The sequence below is a fragment of the Sipha flava genome, unplaced genomic scaffold (assembly GCF_003268045.1).
Source record: "Sipha flava isolate LNK unplaced genomic scaffold, YSA_version1 66_pilon_pilon, whole genome shotgun sequence".
Classification (NCBI taxonomy): domain Eukaryota; kingdom Metazoa; phylum Arthropoda; class Insecta; order Hemiptera; family Aphididae; genus Sipha; species Sipha flava.
In genome coordinates this window covers 971,880-996,302 of record NW_020273606.1, presented here as the reverse complement: position 1 = coordinate 996,302, position 24,423 = coordinate 971,880, and the positions used below count along the sequence as shown (strand labels likewise).

Below are 24,423 nucleotides of genomic sequence, written 5' to 3'. Positions count from 1 at the left end.
CTCGAACGCGATGTTATCGTGTGACGCGGTTTTCTTTTTATTATTTTTTTTTTTTTTTTTTTTTTATAAAGTTGATGTAGTTTATGACGCGAAACGAAACGTTTTGAATGCTTTTGTTCCGAATGTCGACTAAATTTAATTTTCGCACAGGATGCCGACGGTGATGTGCAGTTACGCCGTACGACAACATAGGTAGGTTCTACGCGATATTATAATACACAGTGTTTGAACGTGAAAAATGGCACGTTTGCATGATTGCAAAGTCAAAAATCAATATGGGTACCACGAGCTACGCGTGAAAACGGCGTAAACTCGTTCGCGTCGACCAACGGAAAACCAAAAACGATCGAGAACGAAAATAATCCAGGTTTCAGAACAAAAACCTCTTAGTTTTTTTTTTTTTTTTTCATCCATTATCGACCGGGTGTATTTCAAATAAATTACAAATTTAAATAAAATAGGTAGGTATACGTGTTCATTTAATGACGCGGAAATGATTATGTTATATAATACGGCGAATAGCAATAATTCGTTAGAACGAACGTTGATAATTATTTTAACATATCGATGGAAAAAAAAAAATCGTGAGAAAACCCGACTTCAATTACTATACGTATAATTTCATAATGTATAATTGTAAATTGTTTATTTATTTATATAATTTATACGGATACAAGGTCCAATTACGATAAAATTAAAGTACATTATAATTTTGGAGTTAAATTAACATATCTATTGAATTCATAAAACTACTTGTAAAAAAAAAAAAAAATCAATATTATTTTTAAACATATTTGTTATAAATGTAATGCAGTGAATATGGTGAATTTTATTTTTTAACGAATAGTTGCTAAACATGAGGGTAAAACAAATCAACTATTCTTAAAATGTTCGTAGATATTTTAAAATTAATCATTTGTAAATTTATAATAAATATGGACAACCAATTGAATTTTGGAGCAACAACAACAAAAATCCAATTTTTATTCTTCATTGTTTTTAACATTTTAATATAGAAAACTTTGGGTAATTGCTCAGAGGATTATAATATACATATTTTATATGTAACACGATATTTCGGAAATAGATCATAAAATTCGATGTTGAATATTTTCTGTTTATCCGATTAAACCTGACTGATATGGTGACTTGCAAATGGTGAAATTATATTCAAAATATGAATAAACTCGTGTACAGTTTAATGGTTTGTATGAGGCAGTATTAATTAAAAATGCACAATAGCGTCCTTTTTTAACCCTTTTATTGTTTTAAAACTTCATTAATTATTTTAGAAATATGTATACTAAAAGTCAAGTAGGAGTCAAACGTGCAGATATAATTTGATATGTAGACACCGGTGGTATTTTTTCTTCTAACGCTCAAGCAAATATGTAGATATGAAACATTAAAAACATCGATAAACTGTATGTACAGTTAGTAATTTTTATTTTGCAATCTCATTCCCTCGTCGCTTACAGTTGCACCCAGAATTACGGTGGAATAGATATATTAAAATGACACACGTAACAATGATTAAGAAAAAAAAACACTAAACGCATGGTACTCATAATATAATACACAGGTAATATCTGAAGTCATCTAACCCCTATAGGGTATAAAATCTTATACTCGAGATTTTCAAAACAATGAATGAAAAAATAATTTATTATTATTATCATCATCATCTTGGTAAATGTGTTTCTATAAATTACAGTAGAATCCGCTTATACGTTGCCGTATATAACGATACCCCGGATAAAACGGTTCCATGTATTTTGTTGGTTTTATATCTCACGTAGATAATGTTTTCGTCATCCGAATACAACAAATTTCGGATATAGCGATCGGATTCTTTAGGTTCTTTATAGATCCTTATAAGCGGATTCTACTGTACATTAAGTTCGTGTATCGAAAAGAATTTTTTTTTTTTTATTGTAACAGTCAATGGTTGAAAATCGAATATCGAATATTATCGAACAAGAAACAATAATTATTCATAAATACGTGTATGTTCGGTTTCCAAAGCAGAATGAAGTGGATATTTAAAAATATTATAAGATTCTTGTGTTTAGAAGTATTACAAAATATTACTAATTTGCAACAAATATTAGGCAATTGAACTCCAAATCACAAAAAAAAAAAAATCACATAAATTGATATAGAATACGAGTGTTATACATGAAGTGAATCGCCTTGTACTCGTTCTTTGATGAATTACACTAAGATAAATTTTTCTTCCATGATTGTATTATAAATCTATAGCAGTTTTCAGTTTCGAGAAACAAATTGAATTAGGAAAATTAAAGTCCTTGATGAACATTATGTTTTTTAATACAATTCGACTAACTAAATGTACAGCAATATCTTTGTCTAAAAATAAGAAAACGTGTGAACACCATAGCCGAATGCGCAACGAAAAACGTTATAGAAAAATAAATAAATAAAAAACATAATCGTTTCGTTTGGGAAAAGCAGCTTACGAGTTTGTAGGCAATTCGTCCGCCCCAGACCCACAGTAAATATTGTAATATACGACCATCAAGTGTCACACCGATCGGTTTTAAGGGGCATTACACGGGCAACTTTCGTCCTTTAATATATTTACAGGGTGCGTTTTGCCGGGCCAGAACTATGTATTTATTCGCTAAGCACTTGAACGATTGTTTGACTATTTGTAATCGTTTGCTGACGCAGTGGTCCGTCTGAAATGTTGCTCGAATAGTGATTTCGAAATTTTACGGAAAACTCGTTGTCGAGTTTATGTTCGAATCGGTGACGATGACATGCGTTATTCAACGATTTTGTACAACAATTGAACAACCTATTCGCGTGCGTTGAAAACAACGAAAACGTTAAAAACAAACGAACCGAATAAAACCGTACAGTAACAGGCAATTGAGTAGGCGATCGATTGTGTTGCGTTGAAAATATGACCAATGGTCGAAATGGCTCAAGATAAGTGGAAGGATGCCTTATAACTCAGATTTCCTGATATCATCATAACATTCTTCACACCTTGTGTACCTATAATATTTTTTTTATTTTTTTTTTTTTATAGTTCACATAAAGTATATTATCTTAGTCCGTGGCTCTAAATACGGGTATAATACGAGTTGCGAAACGGCTTATAGTAAACAACACGATAAGCCGGGCGCCCGGGCCTGAATGTTAAAAACAATTATTATCACTGAAAAAAAAAAAAAATATGTTATATATAAATATAAAAATGATAAGTATATAATTTTAAAACACAAGTCTTAGGAGGAATGCGTTATTCTAGACAAGTAGAGGGATGAAAAAAACTGTAAGTACAAAAAAGTAGAGGGATGCCCTCCTCCCCATTTCGAGCACCGAATATGACGGTCGCAAGAACACCGATCGGTAAATAATACCTAACGGACAGAGCGGAATCGTTTTCGTAACAATCGATCGTCAAACGGGGTCGGAGTCCGTGCGACCAGAACACGTTTTCGACCGTTCCGCGTAATGGACCTACGTGCAATATTCCCGACGGGATGGCGCCCTAGGTTCATCGTCCGTTCGGCGGATAGCACGGCGCGCAACTGTCGCGCGCACATCGTTACCGGTAAGCGATTGCGAATATGACGTGCAGATTCGCGAACATCGAGGACAATAGCGTTTGCACGGGCGTCCCGCGGACTGTTCGTTTGCCATCGCCGTCGGACGCGTCGGAACACCCGGGCGGCGCGTCGCGTTTACTTCCGCCAGCGGGCCGAGGCCCCGCGGGAACCGTTTGATGGGTTACGATTTTTCCAACCGACAATAGAATCGCACACATCAAATCTGTATCCTTATGCACAGGTTATTTGTACGGTTTACCGGTGTGAAACGGTATCTCGTCGGTCGCCGGCAATCTCCGAAGCTGTTCACCGAATCCGTTATTCGGTTTGTTTTGAGCATACGTTACGCGAAAGGTTTTAATTACGATCGTCCCAGTCGGTTCAGTAATTGTTCGCGACGCGGTTCGATCACACTTTTCCCCCGCGCCGCCGCTCACACTCGTACAAAGATGGAAACAGCCAACGACAATTCGGTTTCCTGTTTTGTTCATGGCCAACTTTACGTCGCACGTTCTCGCGTTGGCTCGGAAAACTTGTCATACGTGAAAACATCCTGTACGGCAGTGGTTCCCGGACGTTTTTGGTTCACGCGTTCCCAAACACGCGAAACAATGTGATCGCGACTCCCACGAACAGGTAAAACAACATTTTTTTTTTGTTTTTTTTTTTTTTTTAATCAAAGCAAATTACCGTCGATCTAAAAAAAAATATATATACGATAGTCTTATATGGTATACAATAAAAATGTTTTTCTTGCGCCTCCCCGGGGAGACGCGTCTCGCAGTTTGGAAACCACTGTTATACGGGGTTCAGATCTTTTTCGTTTGGGCGGTGAACATTTTGTGTATCACGCGAATAAGGTAACGCTCGATACCAATTATATTATTAAAAGGTGAGGCGATTTTGTGACAATTATATTTGGAGTTCTACAGGACCGATTTGTTTAGTTTTTTTTTTTTTTTGTAACGCTAATTATTATAATTATTAAAATTAATTGTGCATCGTCTAATGAGAAAAATTCAATTAACCATACAATCATTAGAAATATTAAATTTTCCGTGTTTACGATATCGGTTCGGTATCAAGACGGCAGCACGAAACAGCGTCATGTAGGAGGAAGTTTGGGGGCGGCCACGTATTACCGTCAGGTCGTCGCCGGCCGCTCTCGAACCTCGAACATCACCCACCGTTGGATAACCGCCCATCGCATGACCCGGCTAGACAGAGATAGAATAGTGGCATACAAAATACGTTTTTTATTTAACACGATGCCTATGATAAAAATATTTCGTTTTTTTAGTTTAATTTTTTTATCACTTTTATACATAGAGTAACCTGTGGTAAGATGACGAATGGAGTAAGATAAACTATTATCAATAAATTATTAAGATTTTTAATTATGGACATACTGCTTAGTGTTTAACAATATACCAGCTATGTTTATCAGTAAAACAAAAGAAAAAAAAAACAGATTTATTTGAACAACAGCTCGAAATGAGATAAGTTTTAATTTTTTACTTTTTGATGTAATATTTAGATAGAATAAAATTAGTTATTCACACTGGAAAAGTTATTTATAAAGGAATCTTTTTTTTTTTACCATTACTACACTATATTGGCTATTATTTATCATGTATTATGATCTGATAACACGAATGCTTATTTTTATACAATTTTTTCAACAATGAAAAGTATATTGGGGTAAAATGGCGTATTCGATTTGGGGTAAAAGTGCGCATTTCAGCATATGATGTTGACACCTACATATTTATATGTTTGAAATTATAATTATATGTACTAGTACCTACATAGTTATTATAAAATTCATATTATTTACAATAAGAGCATCTAAATATTCTAAATACTTGTGTATATTTTTAGAAACTACGTAAGGTATTACCTATTTTTTTTTATTTTATTTAGTTTTAAAATGCATGAACTGAAATATTGATAATTTTTGTTTGGTTAGATCTACTACTGTAGTACCTATCTACTTGTTAAATTTGTTTATTTTATTGTTTTTGTTGTACTATGATCAAACAAAGATCAATAAATTGTTCAATAGTTTTTATTTGTGTTGTTATGTTTTAACATGTTATAATTTCAAATATAAATATAACTATATAATATGTCTTAAAAAGTCTTTACTTATTATTAATTTTATAAGCAAATATAATTAAAATAGACATTTATAATAAATTATAGTGATTCTAATTGGTAAAATATATATTTAAGAATTTATTTTCCATAACAAGATTAATTTAAAATAAAGACTTTTGCTTACGCCCTTTTACCCCACCATATGCCATACACCATTACCCACTGTCGGGGTAAGATTGCGCGTATAACTTATGTTAAGTTTTCTATGTTTTAAAACTTATCTATTCAAAATATTAAAGCTTTGATTGTAAAAATGAAATGAAATGAATATTTGCTATACAAAAATAACTTTTTTTTGTACCAAAAACATAATACTATATTATTTAAACACATTTTATAAAAAATTGCGTCATCTTACCCCTATCTACTCTATGCGTGTAAATGCATACATAGCGTACCTACCTATTATATGAATATTTTATTCTATCAAAAGTTAGTTGATACATTTTGATTTTTTGATTTACCGAAGACATACTTTCCATTCCTATTTATGATTTCAGACTTCTTTCAACTATTACTACATTTTATTCAAGATATACAATTGAATATCTATTTGTGTTCTGAAAAATAAAACGTTAACAAATGGAATTCTTAAAAATGTTCAATCATATCCTACAAACAATATGAAAGCACGAGTTTTAAATTAAAAATATTTAATTAAAACTCCACTTAATTAATTAATATTTCTAAGCTCATATATATTTTTTCACATCTTCCGAGGGACCTTAAGAATTTTCGGTTTCTTTATGATTATATAGTAAACAACGTAATTAAATTCTTTTTTTTTTAACACATTTACTGACGAAACCCTTATTTTAAATAACAATACATTCATTTTATTATAAATATATTATTATTACATTTTTTAAATTAATCGTTCTCACCAGATAGGCAACCGCATGACAGTCAATCTTAGGGGTACCGAAATGGACGCCATGACCATATTAAGTCTTCGGTTGCTGAGCATAGGGCTTACGTACATGAGTGAAGAGATCGTACGTATGGGAAATTTCGTAACGTCCAGTTTTGTCTAAAATAGTTGATGCGAACGTAAGATGGTTACTTCACGAGGAGCATGAGTATCATAAAGGATTGTATTGAAATGTGGTCTGTTTGTCTCTTGTAGCAGTAACCACAACTGCGGTTAAGTATTTCTAAGTGTAGAAAAAAAAAAATACATCGAAATCGGTCAAATTGACAGATTTTTTTTAACTCATGAAATTAAGGTAATTTATATAGATGTAAGTAAAGTTGAATTAACTAGAAAATTACATTTAGTTCAATAATAAGTCATGACTTGTTTAATTTGATTGATTTAACCTCCTTTCAATGCCTATTTTTTTTTAAATTTTAAGTTTCTTTTTTTTCTTTATTTTTGTAATCTAAAACACGATAAATTCGGGAAAAATAAGTAAAAAAAAATTAAAAATGATTAAAAAATTATGACAGTTCTGAGCGGTAACATGTTTTTACTAAATTATTTGCTTGAAAAAGTTAAACATCAATTTTATAACATGTAGCCTATATGCAACAGCGGGTCATGAAATTTCAATAAAATATACTTTTTGATTGATTATTAATTGAAAATAAGTTACTTTTTTTTTATGAATTTTATGTTTTTTGTATAAATCTAGGTTTATATATGTTATTTTGATCTCTATTGATATCCGGGAATGGTGAATTTCAAACTTTCACACTTATAATTCCACATACATTTTAATTAAAAATAAATATACAACCAAAAAACAAAATATATTTTTATATTTTAATCTCTGAAATTTATTTAAAAAAAAAAAATTGTCTCGTCGAGTAATTTAATTTTGATTCTTTAACTCGTTAATGCTCAGTCTTGGTTAAATAATTACTTGATACATCCTTGATAGTTTTATGAAATTTTATCGAAGACACTTTGAGTTAACGTTGAAACCCGTTCAATATAATTGTTTATGATGAAAAATAGTGTCTATTTTATTCATTAGGATAGTATCATAATATATTAATATGTTATATGTATAGAAGCTGTGTATATCACTAATCCCCAGACGTAAGTTTGACCGTTTCACAAACTGCTTAACAGTGTTATTCAATTCATGGGAACTGTTAATATTTGAGAAGCATACGGTACAATAAACCCACTAAACTTTAACTGTTTGTATTACTTAAGTTTCACATAGCACGGTTTAGGCGGGGTGAAGTTGTCCACGTACATTCACCAATTCACTTTTTAAATGGGTCGTTAACGTTCGCGGTTGTAAGTGTACTTTGATCATCGATGGTAGTAGTTCTATTAAATGTACCGTATGTGTAGTCTCTTACGCGAATGATCGCTGTTTAGGTCTATTTGTTTGTTCATGCGCACCGCGGAATTAATTATACCCAAATTATTTGGAAAAAACTACTCGAAGTATATTGGTTTCTTCGTTTATTTGAAACCATACGATACTTATATATTTGTTATTGTAATCGAATACTAGAAAATACCAAACTACAATATATTGAAAATAGGATTTTTTTTTACATTTATAAAACATAATACATTGAATTCAGCACGCAAAAAAGAAATCCATTATTAAAACAATGAGTTTCATGTTTGATTTATACGAACTGTCGAAATCATTTTTACAACTTACGAAAAGTGCAGAATTTGGTGATAAGCATAATACAATATGAATATTATAATTATTTATAATTATTTATACAAGATTTTTTTGACATAATTTTATAACATGATGGATCTCTTGTTTTCATATTTAATCAGTAGAACAATGTAATGTTATTATTATGAAACATCTAAATTTTACATGATTTTATTAAAAGCGGGTTCGAATTGTGATAAACTTTTAAAAACTCTAATAAGATTATTTTTAATTTGATAAACAAACCTCGAAATTCAAATGTCAAGAACATTATCTTCTCTCGTGTTTATAATATATAGGTTATGATTTTTGTCAGAAACATATTTTTTTCACAGATATAAACTTTAATAAGTTACGTTCACTTAGTGTAAGCGTGTGTTTATTTTAATACCTTAACTTGCGTGTTTCATAATTTATATTGGTATTCAGAATTTCTAAATATTCTAAACTTGAAATACGAATAATTTAACAGTTCAAAAAGTTATTAAAACTTTACATTCGTTCAATTATAAATTATATATGAAGTTGTTATCGTTTGATGTCATAAATTGTAAAGAAAGTATTCATTTTAAAACATGGTATAAATTTACCTTATGATATTATTTGTTATTTAAAAATTTTAAAACATTTATAAAAAACCATAATATTCAGTACATTTGATCGAGAACATTTACCAAAAATATAGTAAAGATAATATTTGATAATACTTGCAATGACTTTACTCGGATTACTATCTCCTTATTTAATTTAAACTTCACGAAATGCGTGTAAAACTTTCATTATTTCTTTACAATTACAATATCGTTACATATACTATGCTATATAATTTATATTATTTTTTTAATAGTTCCGGTTTTATTTTTGTATCTAAAATTTTATTTATGTAATATATCTTAATAATCAATATCGGTGCGTGTCCATTACATTTGTATATTTTGCAAAACACTATAATAATGCGGTCTCCCTTCATGTAATGACTGAAATTGCAATAACAGTATTTATTTTTACCGTTTAGTTTAGCCATTAAGTAAAATAAAATCACTAAATTACTTTATAACAATGCGTTATACATACGACATAATAATGACTACAATAGTAAGGCTTATGGATCGTCTCCTCTATTTTTTAGGCATGTTTTTTTTTAAATTTTCCTTTTTTTATTGATCTTGTTAAATAATTCTATGTTTTATGGTCATATTTTATATTTATTTATACAGTTAACTCTCGGTTACTCGAAGTTCAAGGAGAAAAAAAAATTCAACTTACTAAACATTTCATAATTTTGAATCGCATAATAATCTAATGGTAATGATTTTACTTGTTTAAAACATGGTGGTTTTTTCGACTTACCAATCAGAAGTGTTCTTAATTTTCCTGCGCCCAACATTTGCCCCTAACAGAAGTATTACTCTTTCTTTACTATGTTTTCTACTTGAACAAGATTGGCCTTTAAATATGAATATTTTTTCAGGTAAACATTTGAAAAATAATCCTGTTTCGTCTACATTAAAAATATCGTCTGGTGAATAATTTTCGATGAGTTTTGGTAAATTATTTATCCATACGGAACATTTTTTTTATATCTACAGCGCCACTTTTACCACAAACTTGTTTAAAAACAACGTTATTTCTGATTTTCCAATTTGTTAACCATCCACTGCTGGCTTTAAAATGTTCATGCCCTAACTTATGACCAAAATCTTCAGCTTTTTATCGTAGAATAGGTCCATTTATTGAATTTTTGTTGTTAAGACATTGTTGAAACCATTTTAATAAACATGATTCTATGTCAGAGTATTCTTCTAGTTTAATTTTTTTTCTAGTTGCCGAGTTTTCGTTAAAGTTTTTTTAAAATTATATCTTTATTTTTTAATATTGTAGATAATGTACTTGCCGGAATTCCAAACATTGCCTATGTCTTGTTTTTTTTTCTTTTACCTTTTTCAATAATTTTAAGTAAGTTCACTTTTTCTGCAAGTGATAATGTTGTTAATTTTCTTTTTTGAGCCATACTAACCACTGTATTAACAAAACTGTCACACTCACATGATAAACGATTAAACGAACATACGGCATAGAACTAAAACTGATATCTATTGTATGGAGTTATCAAGGTTTAAATTACAAATATGTAGTTTAATAGTCGGGTTTTACGATAAACAATCACCTTGATAAACTATTTTTAGTACTAAATTTGGATAAGAAAATTCGAGATATCGAAAACTTGTCAAATTCATTTTGGAGTTAACAAGATTATTTAAACATTAAGTGTTATTGTTATTTGAAGGGGAATTTTAATTATTTGAGATATCAAAAATTTCTAGTTTCCAAGGTTCGAGTTACCGAGAGACGACTGTATTTTTATTATACATGTAATAAGAAAAATAAAAAAAATAACTTGGGCACTGAATTTACAAAAAGTTTACTATTCGTAATGAATTTTAATTTTTAAGTTTAGAGCTCATTTTATTTCAAAGTAATAATGCTTTCAAAATTAAATGTAATTTAAATTGTTTCCCTGTCATTTTCCTGAAAAAATAATATCCACAATATTTTCTTAATATTTTTTTTTTAAATTATGTTTTTTTATATTTATAAAATATTAAAATATAAATATAATTATTGAAATGTTTGGTGTACTTTTTCATAGTATGTAATTCTGAATATTGTATTTTGATTCAAATATTGAACTTGATTTTTTTTTTTTTTTTTTAATAGTTATAAATTATAACTATAATGTAAATCTAGTTTAAAAAAATATTTGGACGAGGAATAAGATTTATAAAAAAGAACCTTTTAATTTTCAAAACTTAAATTATTTTATACGCATTTATGTCCTTCATATAACCGTATACTTTGATATTTTAATTTTTAAAACTTGAAAATAAAATTTTATTTTTCTCACATACTTTCTTCCTTGAAACACAAGGTATAGTAATTGTTAGTTAAACAGAAATGTGAATTTTTAATAATAATATCTAAATTGTAAATCAAGGATATTCAAACTATTTTACAGATAATCGTATTAAATAAATTTGTAGCTTAGAGATTGAATACCGGGTAAATTCGGAAGAAGAGAAAAATCAATTAAATATTTTCATAGGTGCATAAGTATATTTATTGAATCATTAAAGATAAAAGTAATTTAAAGTTAATACTCGATGAACGGGGAATTATAAAAAAAAAAATTTCTATGGTTTGACATTATTCATTGTTTTTTTTTTTTTTTTTCATTTATATTTAATTTATACTTCTTTGATGTTGTATTAATACATATATAACCGATTATTTCTTAATTATTTTTCATCAAGAAATATACGTATGACTCAAAGAAAATAATAATAACGATAATAACAACACACTTACGTTTTAGCACGGGTGTTAGTGTTCTATCGATCGGTGGTGCGGATGAACAAGGTAACCTCTGATTTTTCCACGCCCTCGGACGGCTCGAGATAAGATTTGTTTTTGCATTGATATCATAATACTACAACAACGAGTACAATACTATATTATGATTTTCGTTTAAAGGTCAGTCGCGGGACAATGACTATTTACCATGCGCGTGTTTCAGGGATTCATCGCACGTGTCGAGTGTAAAATTACCATTAGATATAGCGAAAGATAATAACTCGTAGCTTTGTGGTGAAACCGTATTATTCCGTATTATTCCGACGCGAATCTGACTTGGCGTCGGTCCGGTACGCACCACGCGTGTATCGTAGAACTAAGCCTGTACGCGGTGTCGGTGCACAATTTAGACATTCATTGGTCCGGAAGTCGGCGGTAGCGCGTCGCGATTGGGAAATATTATTTATCTTTAAAACGATCGCGGGCAGCAGGTACGTTTCGCCCACGACTCGATTGTGGCCAAGGGGTAGTAATCGAATAAAATCCGTATGTATTCGTGCGCGCGCACGTATTACGAGTGCAGTGCACAATGTATCGGCCGCCTCGTTTATACACGCGCGTAAGCGAAAAACCAAATACGTTTCTTTTTCGAATTCAATCGACACATCCTGGTGCACATACGACATTGCAACGCACCGATGTACGCAATCATTTTGTGTGATCCGCAGGCTGTAAACAAGGGTAAGGTGACTCGTAATAACTGACGCGAGCGAATAGTTTTAACGAGTGTTTTTTTAATGACCATGCGCTTCAACCATATGTACCTGGGGCGATCAAACATTTTTTAGGCCTCGGTCTACTAGAAGTTTACTTAACCTTAGAGCAGGGGTCGACAAGTAATTTACATTGGAGTCCAAAAGTTTAAAATGATAAATCAATGAGGTCCAGTGAAAAAAATCTATATACTTAAAAAAAAAAAAAAAAAAAAGTATAAAAATAAAAATAATTATTTGATTATTACAGTAAATTTATATTAAAAATTACAATATTAGAAGTATAAAAATAAAAGTTGACAGGCTCCAGAGTATTGCCTTCCGCGGTCTGCCATTTGCCGACTCCTGCCTTGGAAGATCGATTTTCATTAATTAATTAATTTTTCTTTTTTTTATTATTATTGAATATCTGTAATTATTAATTATAATTATTATTATTACTTGTATAGTGTGTATATTAACATGCATAAAGTTTTATAAACGATCACTAAGGTCTTATTAACATATTATTTTGTTGATCTGGGCACTTTTGAAGCGTGACATTACACTTCATTGATGAATTGGACCAATTTCGTGCGCATGGCCAAAAAATAAATTCTAACAAGATCATCTTTAAAATCATTTATATTTGACCGTTTGACCGCCCCTAAAATATACTTACCCTAAGCGTGTATATATTGTACATTGTATATGGTTCGTATTGTTCACCAAATCTGTGCAGTCTCTCGAAATACATATTCACAATACTTACAATAATTATTATTATCACCACCTTACCTATTTTACATAATAAAATATCAATAACAAAATAATTATATAATTTGACTTACATAGTTAGGATAACACTCTAGGATACAGATAATCAGGAAATAAAAATAAAAAATTATTAAAAAAAAACGTCGACTATATATTTTTTTTAACAAATACGTGTTTATTATCATAACATACCTATGATTTTCCCCTAGGATTTACACAATAATACATTTAGACAATTGAACGACTATTAACATATTTCTAAAACAAAACAATGATTGATTGGATTAATTACAGTGGTTATTCAACATATCTGATAATACCACCAATATTTCGTGAAATGAATTTTCTACTTATCATATAAATAAATATTTTTTTTTTACTTTTAACATGATACATCTTTATTAGTTTTATTTACAAAGTAAAATCACCACAGTCAAATAATTTTCACTAAATAAAACAAATATAACATATTTATATTTAATTTAAAATACATTTTTTCTTATATATATATCAATCGTGTACTCGACTCGGATTATGGACTTAACAAATTAATGGAATTCGAGTACACGTTTGTACTCAGACTTAATCAAACTTTGTCCTAAAATAAAAATCTTCCATAAATCCTTTTTAATAGGTATTTTAACTCGTTATAAATCAATTTCTGTGATATTACAAAAATGTATATGGTCGCAGTTATAATACGTTGCTTGTAGTATACCATAGCTGATATAAGAAAATTTTAAAGTGATTTAATAGAAACAGCATAGTATTAAAATCAATTCATACTGAAAAAACTTGGCTAACAAATATAAACGAGCATGATGAAAAAAAAATATATACAATGCATCCATTATTATATTAATTACAATGTATGTATAATAAATCTATTTTTATATATTCTAACGTACTTATATGTAATATGTCTAATAAACAAAAAACAAAACAAATGTACACATAACCATTACCCTCTTAAGTTACCAACTGATATGTCTGTTGTAACATGTTAGTACAGTAATTATTTCCTACCGTATTTTTCTGTTTAAAAAAGTTGCTTAAACAGGAAAACACCTATGCTTAATAGTATTAATAATATTTAATCTAATAAGTATATTATATATTATATATTTAAATAAAAATAATTATTTATTATTTCTATATCACATCATAATAATTTTGATATGTGTTTGAGAAATTGTATTAATTAAATATATATATATACCATCCATAATTATGCAGACGTATTTCAATGTCATTTTTTCACATATATTTATATTGGGTACGTGTAAATATTACTAAAGTTTTTTTATATGCAAATTTTTTTCACATCCATAAATTTACACGTATACAAATATAGTATAATACAATTTTGTTTTTTAACATAAAATATAAATATTATATTTGTAGCACTCATGACAGTACATTTTAATGATATGTTCTAAAGATATGTTGACGTGTTGAGTTCAAGAGATAAACAAGAAATTAATTATATTATTAAATATTCAATTGAGTTTTTGTTTTTAAGATTTTAGTCTTACGCGCATCAGGGAGAAGTTTTTTAACATTTTATTTTATATATGTACGTGTGTATTTTAATAATTTGAGTACATACCTATTATATATGATATATTTTCACTAATAAAAAATTCAATCGTTTTTTTTTTTTGATTTGACAACCATGCAGCGGACGAATGTCACATAATACATATAAATAATATCGTATAGTAATATTATGTACGTTATTTAAACTATATAGTTATGTCTTTCATGTTTTTTAAATATCCTTTAAATAAGCTTGTGATCAAAAGTGGATTTAATGTTGAAATATAGCAGTTGAAGCGCTATTTTTCGACTGTTTAAGTCTGACGAGGGAGTGTATTATTACGCTGGTACTATCTAAACACAAACGTTCGACTCACGAACAAAAAAAAAAAAAAAATCAATTCAACTAACGATCTAAAAACGCCTTATGTACGAAATAAATGGTTCTAATAAACAATATCACGTGTCCTAGGAAGTATCGAAGGTACGCACCATACCAATTTACCAGTTTTAATGACCTCTCCAGAATAATAACGATACAGAACTGCGAGTACTACTACTGTATACGTCATACATATAATTAGCAGAACATACATTGTATTGCATTTTGAAAAGGAGAATTCGAATTGCACCTCTTAATATGGTAGATGCGTCTATTTCACTGTTTTGTATGCCATAGGTCATTAAGTTTATTTCGTTTCCTAGATTGAAAATTGTTTCACAATTTTTTTGTCAACTTAAGTCTATCGCAATCGTATATATTTTTCTATACGAAACGTAAACAATTAAAATAAATAATAAAACATGAAGAGTACCCTTAAACTAAAAAAATTTATTGGTGCAACCTTTATAGTTATAATGTGAAACCCTCTGCACATAGCTATCTGATTAAAAAATATTTTACTGTAGATTTTTGTATTTATAACAATATTGTAAGAAAATAATATTCAAGTATTTGAAATTATATATATATATAAAGAAACTTTATTTAGAAACTTATGTAGAAACTTTATCCAGATTAGGTTTTTTTTATTCTAACGACAACTATAGTTTTTTTTTAAAAACAATTTAATTAATAAAACGATTAAAATTCCTTAATTGACTTATTTGTTTATAATTTAAGACATAAATTCTAATACTTATTGATGTAATAAACGAATTAATATTAATGATTTATTTTTATTTTTTGCATTTAGAAAATACATAATAGTATTGATTGTTTCAAGAGCCTTAATTTTCAGCAAAGAACACATAAAAAATGCATGATATTTCGAATCTGGTGAATGGATATGACGTAATATTTGGATGGATTAATGTATTTATCAAGATAATATTTTACACATAGGCCATAATTAATTAAATTTGCAACCACATTTAAAATTACATTGTTCTCAAAATCTATGTGAATTTCAATTAATATGTAAATTTTCGTGCGTTGTGTTAGACATAAAAAAAAATCTTTAAAAGTAAGTCCAATTTTGATCACAAGTAGTAATACTATATTATATTACAATTATGATAATAATTGGTGGTTTTTATTTTATTTTATTTTCGAATACGCAGATTTCTTTGACTTTCCATAACTCGAGTTCAGCTCATTTTTTTTATTGAGAATTTAAGCTTGTTATATAAAATATATTCTCTATATTAAGATAAGTGATATGCACAATAAAATATTTATACAAATATATGATATATATATACATATATTTTTTTTTATTATAAGCTGTACTCATTGAAAAATTTGTACAGTCCATTAACATGCGATTAAATTGTAAATTTTTGTTTGCACGCATAATTTATGACATTGTCACCTGCCACCTGTCTCGGCGGTACCTAGTTAATACTACTCTCAGTTCTAGGCGGTATCGTAAACATCAGCTACTATTGATTTTGACCTGTTAGCTATATATTCCTATACTGCGCTGTAATTCGGAACATGCATTATATACGAAAATGTATTTTACATAATGTGCAGTAACATTATGTACGTTAAACTTAAATAAATTCCAAACAAACAGTTTTGATATGTAAAGTGATATGTTGGATATGTACGTATGACCGTTGTATTGATTATCTATTTCATATTTTCATAAAAATTTTATGTTATTGAGCAGTCATTATACAAAATATATAGTATGCTTAAGAAACGAGCATGCTTGTTTCTGTTCAACATACAAAATAATGGTTAGAATATTATTATTGTTTATGCGTTCATAAGTTGTAACAAAGTGAACACTAAAATATTATATTATTATCATGAGATCATCGATTTCGTGTATACATTTATATATAATGCACTTGTGCATATTATAGAATGCTGATTTTATTATTATAAATATCAATGTTCAGTTATAGACCAGTGATTGTATTATATTTTGATTAAAATTAGGTGTCATAATTATATTTATTACCTACATATATCAACTATATACCAAATCTGTAGATATATTAAATTATTAAAATTAGGTATGATTTAAGAAATAACTTTTTATTATTTTTTAATACGTTCATAATAAAGTTTAAGACTAAAGAAAAAAGCTAAAAATATAAACTCCCGAAATATTTTATAGAAAGTCATAGAGATCATTATTTTTAATTGTACGTAAAACTTCAAGAATTACAATTCAATGTCCATTTTGTTCAAAGGTATAGGTACAAATTAATTTATTAAGCGATATAATAACTATACTGGCTGTTTAGCTAATTCATTTTATTAGTTTATTACTAACGAAATCGTACCAACATCTAGAATATATATCATGTAACCGATTCGTCCGCCACTGTTGGCTCATGATTACCAGCATTCGATTACTTTTCAATCATAACATTTCTTGTAGCAATATTAATTATACATTCAATTTTGCTACAAGTAGATGCATTACATTTATCGCTATACTGACTCTTAAAGTGTATTATCTGATATAATGAAATTACATACATTTATTTTACAGTACAGTTTTTCAAAGTATATATTATAATCACACGTTTTGTTATTTCTAAACGAGTAGAGTTTAATTTCTTATTAAAAATGAGCTTGATAAACGTGAAACCATACGGTTCAACTATGTGGTCACTATTATTACGATTATACTTTTATACTTTGTAGTCATAGGTACAGTCGATCTATCATTTATGTAATTTAAATTCTTCATCTATAAACAATCTTACCGTAACAGATATAACTAAATTATAAAACTAATCGTATAGAATTATTATATACAAATTATATAAATATATAACAATTGATGTATGTATTTTAATATCTGTCAGAGCATATTTTTATTCCTTATAAAGCCGTGAAAAAATAATATTCTTTATTGTGGCTCGCAATAACTAAGTAGGTACAATATTAAGAGTGTTTCAATAAACCGTTCAAGAAAGGTTACATAGTATTTATACATACGTAATATAATTAAATTAATAGATTTTACTCAAGATATAGGTGCGAATAGATTTCCCATAAAGAGTAGAACTTTCGTCAAAATGACAAAATAAAATGTAATTTGTTACATTTTTGTCAAGATTTAACTTTTACTATTGTTTTTTTATAAGAAAATAGCATAAATTAATTTTTTATATTTTTATTATACTATTATTATTTTCCTATAGCTAATGATCATTTAGCAAATAATTTAGATTTTATGAGTGTAATATGTCATATTCAAGTCGGAAAAATAATAATGAGAAAATACAAGAACTCCTTTAAGTACTAAATTGTACTTATTTATACTTACGTAAACTTCTGTGGGTTATTTAATTATATTTTATTACTGGCGATTCGTACAGTCAAAGAAATTAATTAAATAAATAACAAAAAATACGGAATTTAAATGCTGAAATTCATAAAGGACGAGTGTGCTGTAATTAAAATAAAATTAATAATGATAATAAAAACAAATAAAAAAAAAAAAAATACAGAAACTTTTTAAAAACGTATGATTTTCTACTGGTAGTGGAAGTTACCCTGACAACCTCTGACGTCGGTACACCAATGCGATATATTTATAACGATAGACACTTACGCAATATGAATTGCATATACAAAGCTCCGCGTTAGTTTACTGTAGGTATCGATCCATCTCCTCGATGCTGTTGCCCGAAATAGACACTAGTGTTTAATGGTGATTGTGTGACTAGAAAATTTATTAGATGACTGCTGAGAAAGGTAGGTTAGTAAGCTCCTGACTTTATTTATTTCAATTTTTGATGATCAAATTTAAATAGTTTAAAAGCTTTTTTTTTATATTATATTATGAAAATTATGTTATAATTATTATAGAATAAATCATGATATATGGATCTATTTATTGATATTTTAAAAACTTTCTAAACTCAGTAAAGGATAATAAATGAAGACAATTATATTATTTTAAAGTTTTCAAAGTTAAAATTTTCCAAAATAAAATAATTCATTATTTTATCATTTTTAAAATTATAATGTTTTTTGTTTTTAATCTGTTACAATATAGAAAAATAAGAATAATTTATGAAAAAAATAGATAAATATAAATAAAAAAAAAAAAAAATGATAGATTTGACAGAGTGTAGAGGCATGATAAGCTTAATTAGTTGGATAGTCATGACCCCACTGTCATTTAAGTATTTTAACTAGGTTGCCTTAGATAGTTTCAAATGATAATGCTCATATTATGGGGTTTTTACTATGAGCTAAGCTTCTCTTGAAACGTTTGTAATGTATTTTATGGAATTCTCAGACGTGTAAAATTTTGAGATCAGGGTGGACTATTTGATTGCGTTTAATGTTGGAAATAAAGGCAGTGGCTCAAAGTTAAATTCTATATGTTCATATGAGTTTTAGTAGGAGTTTTTAGAGTAGAATTATTATTTGGGAAGTTTCATGTTGTTAGAGGTTAGAAGTGGTCGAATGAGTCGAAGGTGGTCATTTAGTGTTTGGATTCTGATTGGTAGTATGGCTTTGTCATCAACGAAGTCACTTACTAGATTATGAATAGAGAATGATTGGTCGTAGATGTAAAGATTGAAAATAAGAAGAACAATTACTACGCATTGTTTTTATTTCTGGAGAAGAGAAGGAAGAACCTACACATATGAAAAAGAAGCGATTTTCGAAATAGGATTTGAATATAAGATAATAATGGTTAGGAAGTAGAAGTTTTAGTTTTTAGAGAAGTTCTGAGTGCCAAACTTTGTCAAATGCTTGTGAAACATTTGGAAAGCACCGGCACATTGTAATTATTCCTTCGGAGTAAACGAAATGTTGTCAACCAGGTAATGAACCATAGATCTTTGAATGTTATTGCAAAAACTAAATTGAGAATCAGGTAATATTTTCGATTCCTCAACTAATAGCAATATTCGTTTGATGAGGTTTTTGAATAGTTTGAAGATAGTTGAAAAAAAAATATAGGTCTGTATAAAGAGGGACAGTGATGATATTTTTATAGTTTTAATATGAGTATTATAATAGAGTATTTCTATGATATAAGAAAATATGATAAACGAAGCATAGAATTTTAAATTTGATCAAGGAAAATTATAGTTTTTCTGGGTATGTAAAATTCCGTTAAATTCCCATTTCGTTGTAATTAGGTCAAATTCAGAAAAAATTTTGAGTGAATTTTTTATTGAGTTAAATTTCATTTTGTAAGGATCAAAAACGTGAGGTGGAGGATACATAAATAGTATGCAGATAGTTTTGTACCATTTTGATTCTGGTTGGAGAAATACGCGTAATATTATGGTGTGGTTGGAAATCTTTAGCAATTATGTCTACTTAAGTTTGCTCAGATAGCTGTCATCAGGGTTTTGTAATGAAAGAGGAGAATTTTCGATACACAAAAGTTTTCAAATGGATTTTCATAAGAAGCCATATTTGGCAGTTAGAGAAGAGGTAAGAATTGTACAAAACTCATATTTGTGATTCCCATTATAGACGCTTCAAATGTTGGGTAAGCGCCTTGTAGTGAGATTTGTCTGCCGGGTATATGGTATTTTAAAATAACTACAATAATCGAAAATCAGTCACTTTAATAATATGTATTTTTAGTTACTAAAAATATATTTATTTATGGAAACAATGTACATGAACTTAAATAGAGTATATAAATTTTTATAATTAAGTTAAATTACTACAGGAACAAATCAAGTTATTAGAAAATCAAAGATAGTAAAAGGCAAGTCGAAAAGTTGATATCAACTTGACTTAAACTTTTTATTTTATTAGTGGCCAACCTCGATAATACGAGTAGTTCAAAATGTATTGAAAAGTTAACACGCTAAGTTTCGATTAATCCAAGGGTGGAACATAATATTGTTATTCGAACCCAGTACGAACAAAAAGTGTTTAATCTATTTTGTTGCCATTCTATTTAAATTCGTTTAACAAAAACGGCACAAGGCATATTTTAGGTGCGCTTTTTGGCATCTAACTACAAAATAGTTGTCTCTAAAATCATCGATTAGTGCGCTCGCATTGTCGTTTTTTCTACTGCAAGCACAGCGTAATCAACATTATTTTATGTTGATATTATTTCAACCACGTCACAGTCCGCACATCAACAGCATTTACCACTTGGGTAATAACTGTGCAAATACGCAGTCCGAGCAGTGTAAGTACTAAGAACGCGGGTAAATATGTTACAAAACTGCGGTGATGTATATCTACCAAAAATAATAGTCTAGCGCACCAAATTAAAACATCCCTGAGAAAATTGGTCGTGGAGGAAGTGACAGAAAACCAGGAGGAACCTATAATCTCGGCACCATATTGCAATGCGAATGTTCACAAATAAAACCCTTGGTAGATACGTCCGTGTAATAATCATCATTATTTCGTCAATGTCCCTCGATCGCCGAGACAAAATTATACGTTACGCAAACACACACACAGCTAGTCGAATCGGTCGCACACGTTTGTTAAGTATAGGGCATATAAACTTAATACAGGCAGGCAGCTTTCCGTTATTATTCAGCAGACAATTTACAGGGCAGAACGCGCACCATCATCGTTTCACTTATTCACGAGCTTGTATATATACTCGAACCTCGTCCTTCATTGCTCTACTATTCCATCCCCTCCATACATACACACACACACACACACACACACACACACACCCACGGATCCGCACTTCGTCTTACGGTATATTATTACATTGCTCAGCAGCCATGCAGAGGGCACGAAAAATGTGAAGCAAACAAACCGAACGCACACGGGAAACGACCGTGACATTTCTCAGTAGAAGTGCAGTATACTTATAGTATAATATATGGATGGGCAACACATGCGACACGCGTGTTTTTAATAAATAATGTCACATCACTTTTGCCGAAAAACGGCATTTACACTAGTCTTACGTATTCCATCACGTCAAATACGGTCATTCACTAATCGAATTTGTTTAATTTATTTTTATTGATCACGAGAAAAAATAAAAATAAAAAAATTTATAAAAATATGTATACCCAAACACAGGGACACAATGTTATACATTTTTTGATAAATTGATAATTTTGATATATTAGTTCTAACGCACAAACTTTTAACCAAATAAAAATCTGTTGTTTAATCGATTTATAATGAAGAACTTAGCACGGGATTGAGAATACATTGTACCATAAAGTAAGTGATTTTTAAGAAAACTTATTTGTCACAAAGTCAACAAACGGTAACACTATATAACTATAGTTATAAAAAAAAAAAAATACATAAAAATTAAAAAATAAATCCTATGAATAACATATATATATTATCCATACGATTTATTATTCATAGCTGCTATATCCAGTTATAATATTACTGAATAACATTTGATGAATATTTTAATTTTAAAATATTGAAAAATATATTATAAGGTTAAAAAGTAATTGAGTTCATACAGTGAAAAGTTGAATGACATTTTTTCAAAATGGTATTATAATATCGATATTACGATATTTTTTTGTTCAATAATATTAACATGTTCTGTGTGTATGCATATAAATGTGTAACATCGCATTTTACATAAAATATAGGTAATAATTCTCTCCCATAATATTACAGTATTATATTACGGTAGTTTCAAAAATTTTTCCAGTGTAATATTTTGTGTTTGATATTTACTTGTTCAAAATTGATTAAAACCATACAAACAAAAAGATCTATTCCATCACAATCAAGTCACGATAACAAGTGTCGAGAAATGTTTAGATAAAAACAAGTTTTTACTTTGCATTTAGATAAGTAAAGTGTAACTTAATATTACAGGTTTTTTTAATGTTTACCTGTAATACCAAAAAAAAAAAAAAAGCGAATTTATGTTTAAAACATTACGGAAACATGTTACGGGGGTGAGAAAAGTAAAGAAACAAGGCTTGCGACGATACGAAATTTTCAGAAACCAACCAAGTAATATAATGAATCTAAATATAATATCAAATTTTATGGTATCGAAATTAGATATTTAAAATACGTTCTAAGATGTTGTTACCAGTGAGATAATGAAATACGGTTGCATAAGTAAAACTACTTCATTCGAATTTAATTTCAAATGAAGATGGCTACATCTACACATCATTATCCTCAATATTATCAGCCACTAATTCCATTAGATAGTCGTATTGAAATATTGAATAATTTAGAAACTACTAATTTATACTAAAAACTCAAATGAATCGATTATCACTCAATGCATTAGTTATTATAACATTTTATATATAGATTCGATGTCAATGTTGAAAATATGCTCTTAATTACATGTCAATATTACGTGATACTATTTTTACCTACTTATTTAACTATGATGACAACTATAATAGAATATTCATTATAGCTTATGTTTCTCAATGTTCATATAAATATAATAATATCACAGCATGATTTTCCTGAAATATTATGAATAAGCGACCTTTGAAAAATATTACGTATACATAAATATTTGAAACACTATTGAACATGTACCCATGCTATACTAATAATATAGTAATAATCGTAATAATATATGGTATAATATCGTAATATTCTATAATTTGAGCGATTTTAAAAGCATAAAATAATAATAATTTAAAAATACTAATTTCATAAATTAAAAATTATAGAAACCGTATGTAAAACGATGGCGTTCAAAGACTAAACAAGAATTGAAATGATAACGTGGAAATACAATTTTACTAAGATTGTATTTCAGCTTATATTGCTGTAAAAATATTGGGAGCCATCGAAATTCCATGCAGTACTTAAAAAGTTATGACGCACCGAATTTCTACCGGAGTTTTAAATCTTATAAGAAAAATATTATAAAAACAGAAGATAAAATGTATAAGATAAAAGAAAACTTAACAATAAAAAAAAAATTAAATCAACTTACAATAATGTATTATTTTGTCTTTTTTTATCTTTAGAATAGGACCATTATAGTTACCAGTGTCAACGTTAGCATACCCGCGTTTGGTAACACACTTGTACTCCATGAGTTCGACGCCGGTAACAGTATATCGACTTCGGCGATCTTCAACACTGATAGTATCATGTTGGTTTTTACTTGCATAGCTTGCGTCGTGACGAGATACGAGAAATTTTTTAAAATATCGAAACACGCCACCTGTAAAATACGTAAATGTAATTTTAATCATAATGATGATAACGTTATTATTTTAAAACCAAAA

General features: G+C 28.7%; 1 protein-coding gene and 1 pseudogene across 1 annotated transcript in view; both read right to left on the bottom strand.

Moving 5' to 3' along the window:
- Positions 1-4,600: 4,600 nt before the first annotated feature.
- Positions 4,601-10,453, bottom strand: LOC112691716 (annotated as a pseudogene).
- Positions 10,454-23,865: 13,412 nt separating this feature from the next.
- Positions 23,866-24,423, bottom strand: part of LOC112691756 — a 104,989-nt gene continuing 104,431 nt past the window's right edge. The window contains exon 14 of the mRNA XM_025566147.1: positions 23,866-24,359. Coding sequence (XP_025421932.1) covers positions 24,156-24,359 — 204 coding nt within the window. The 3' untranslated portion in view covers positions 23,866-24,155. The remainder of the gene's footprint in view (positions 24,360-24,423) is intronic.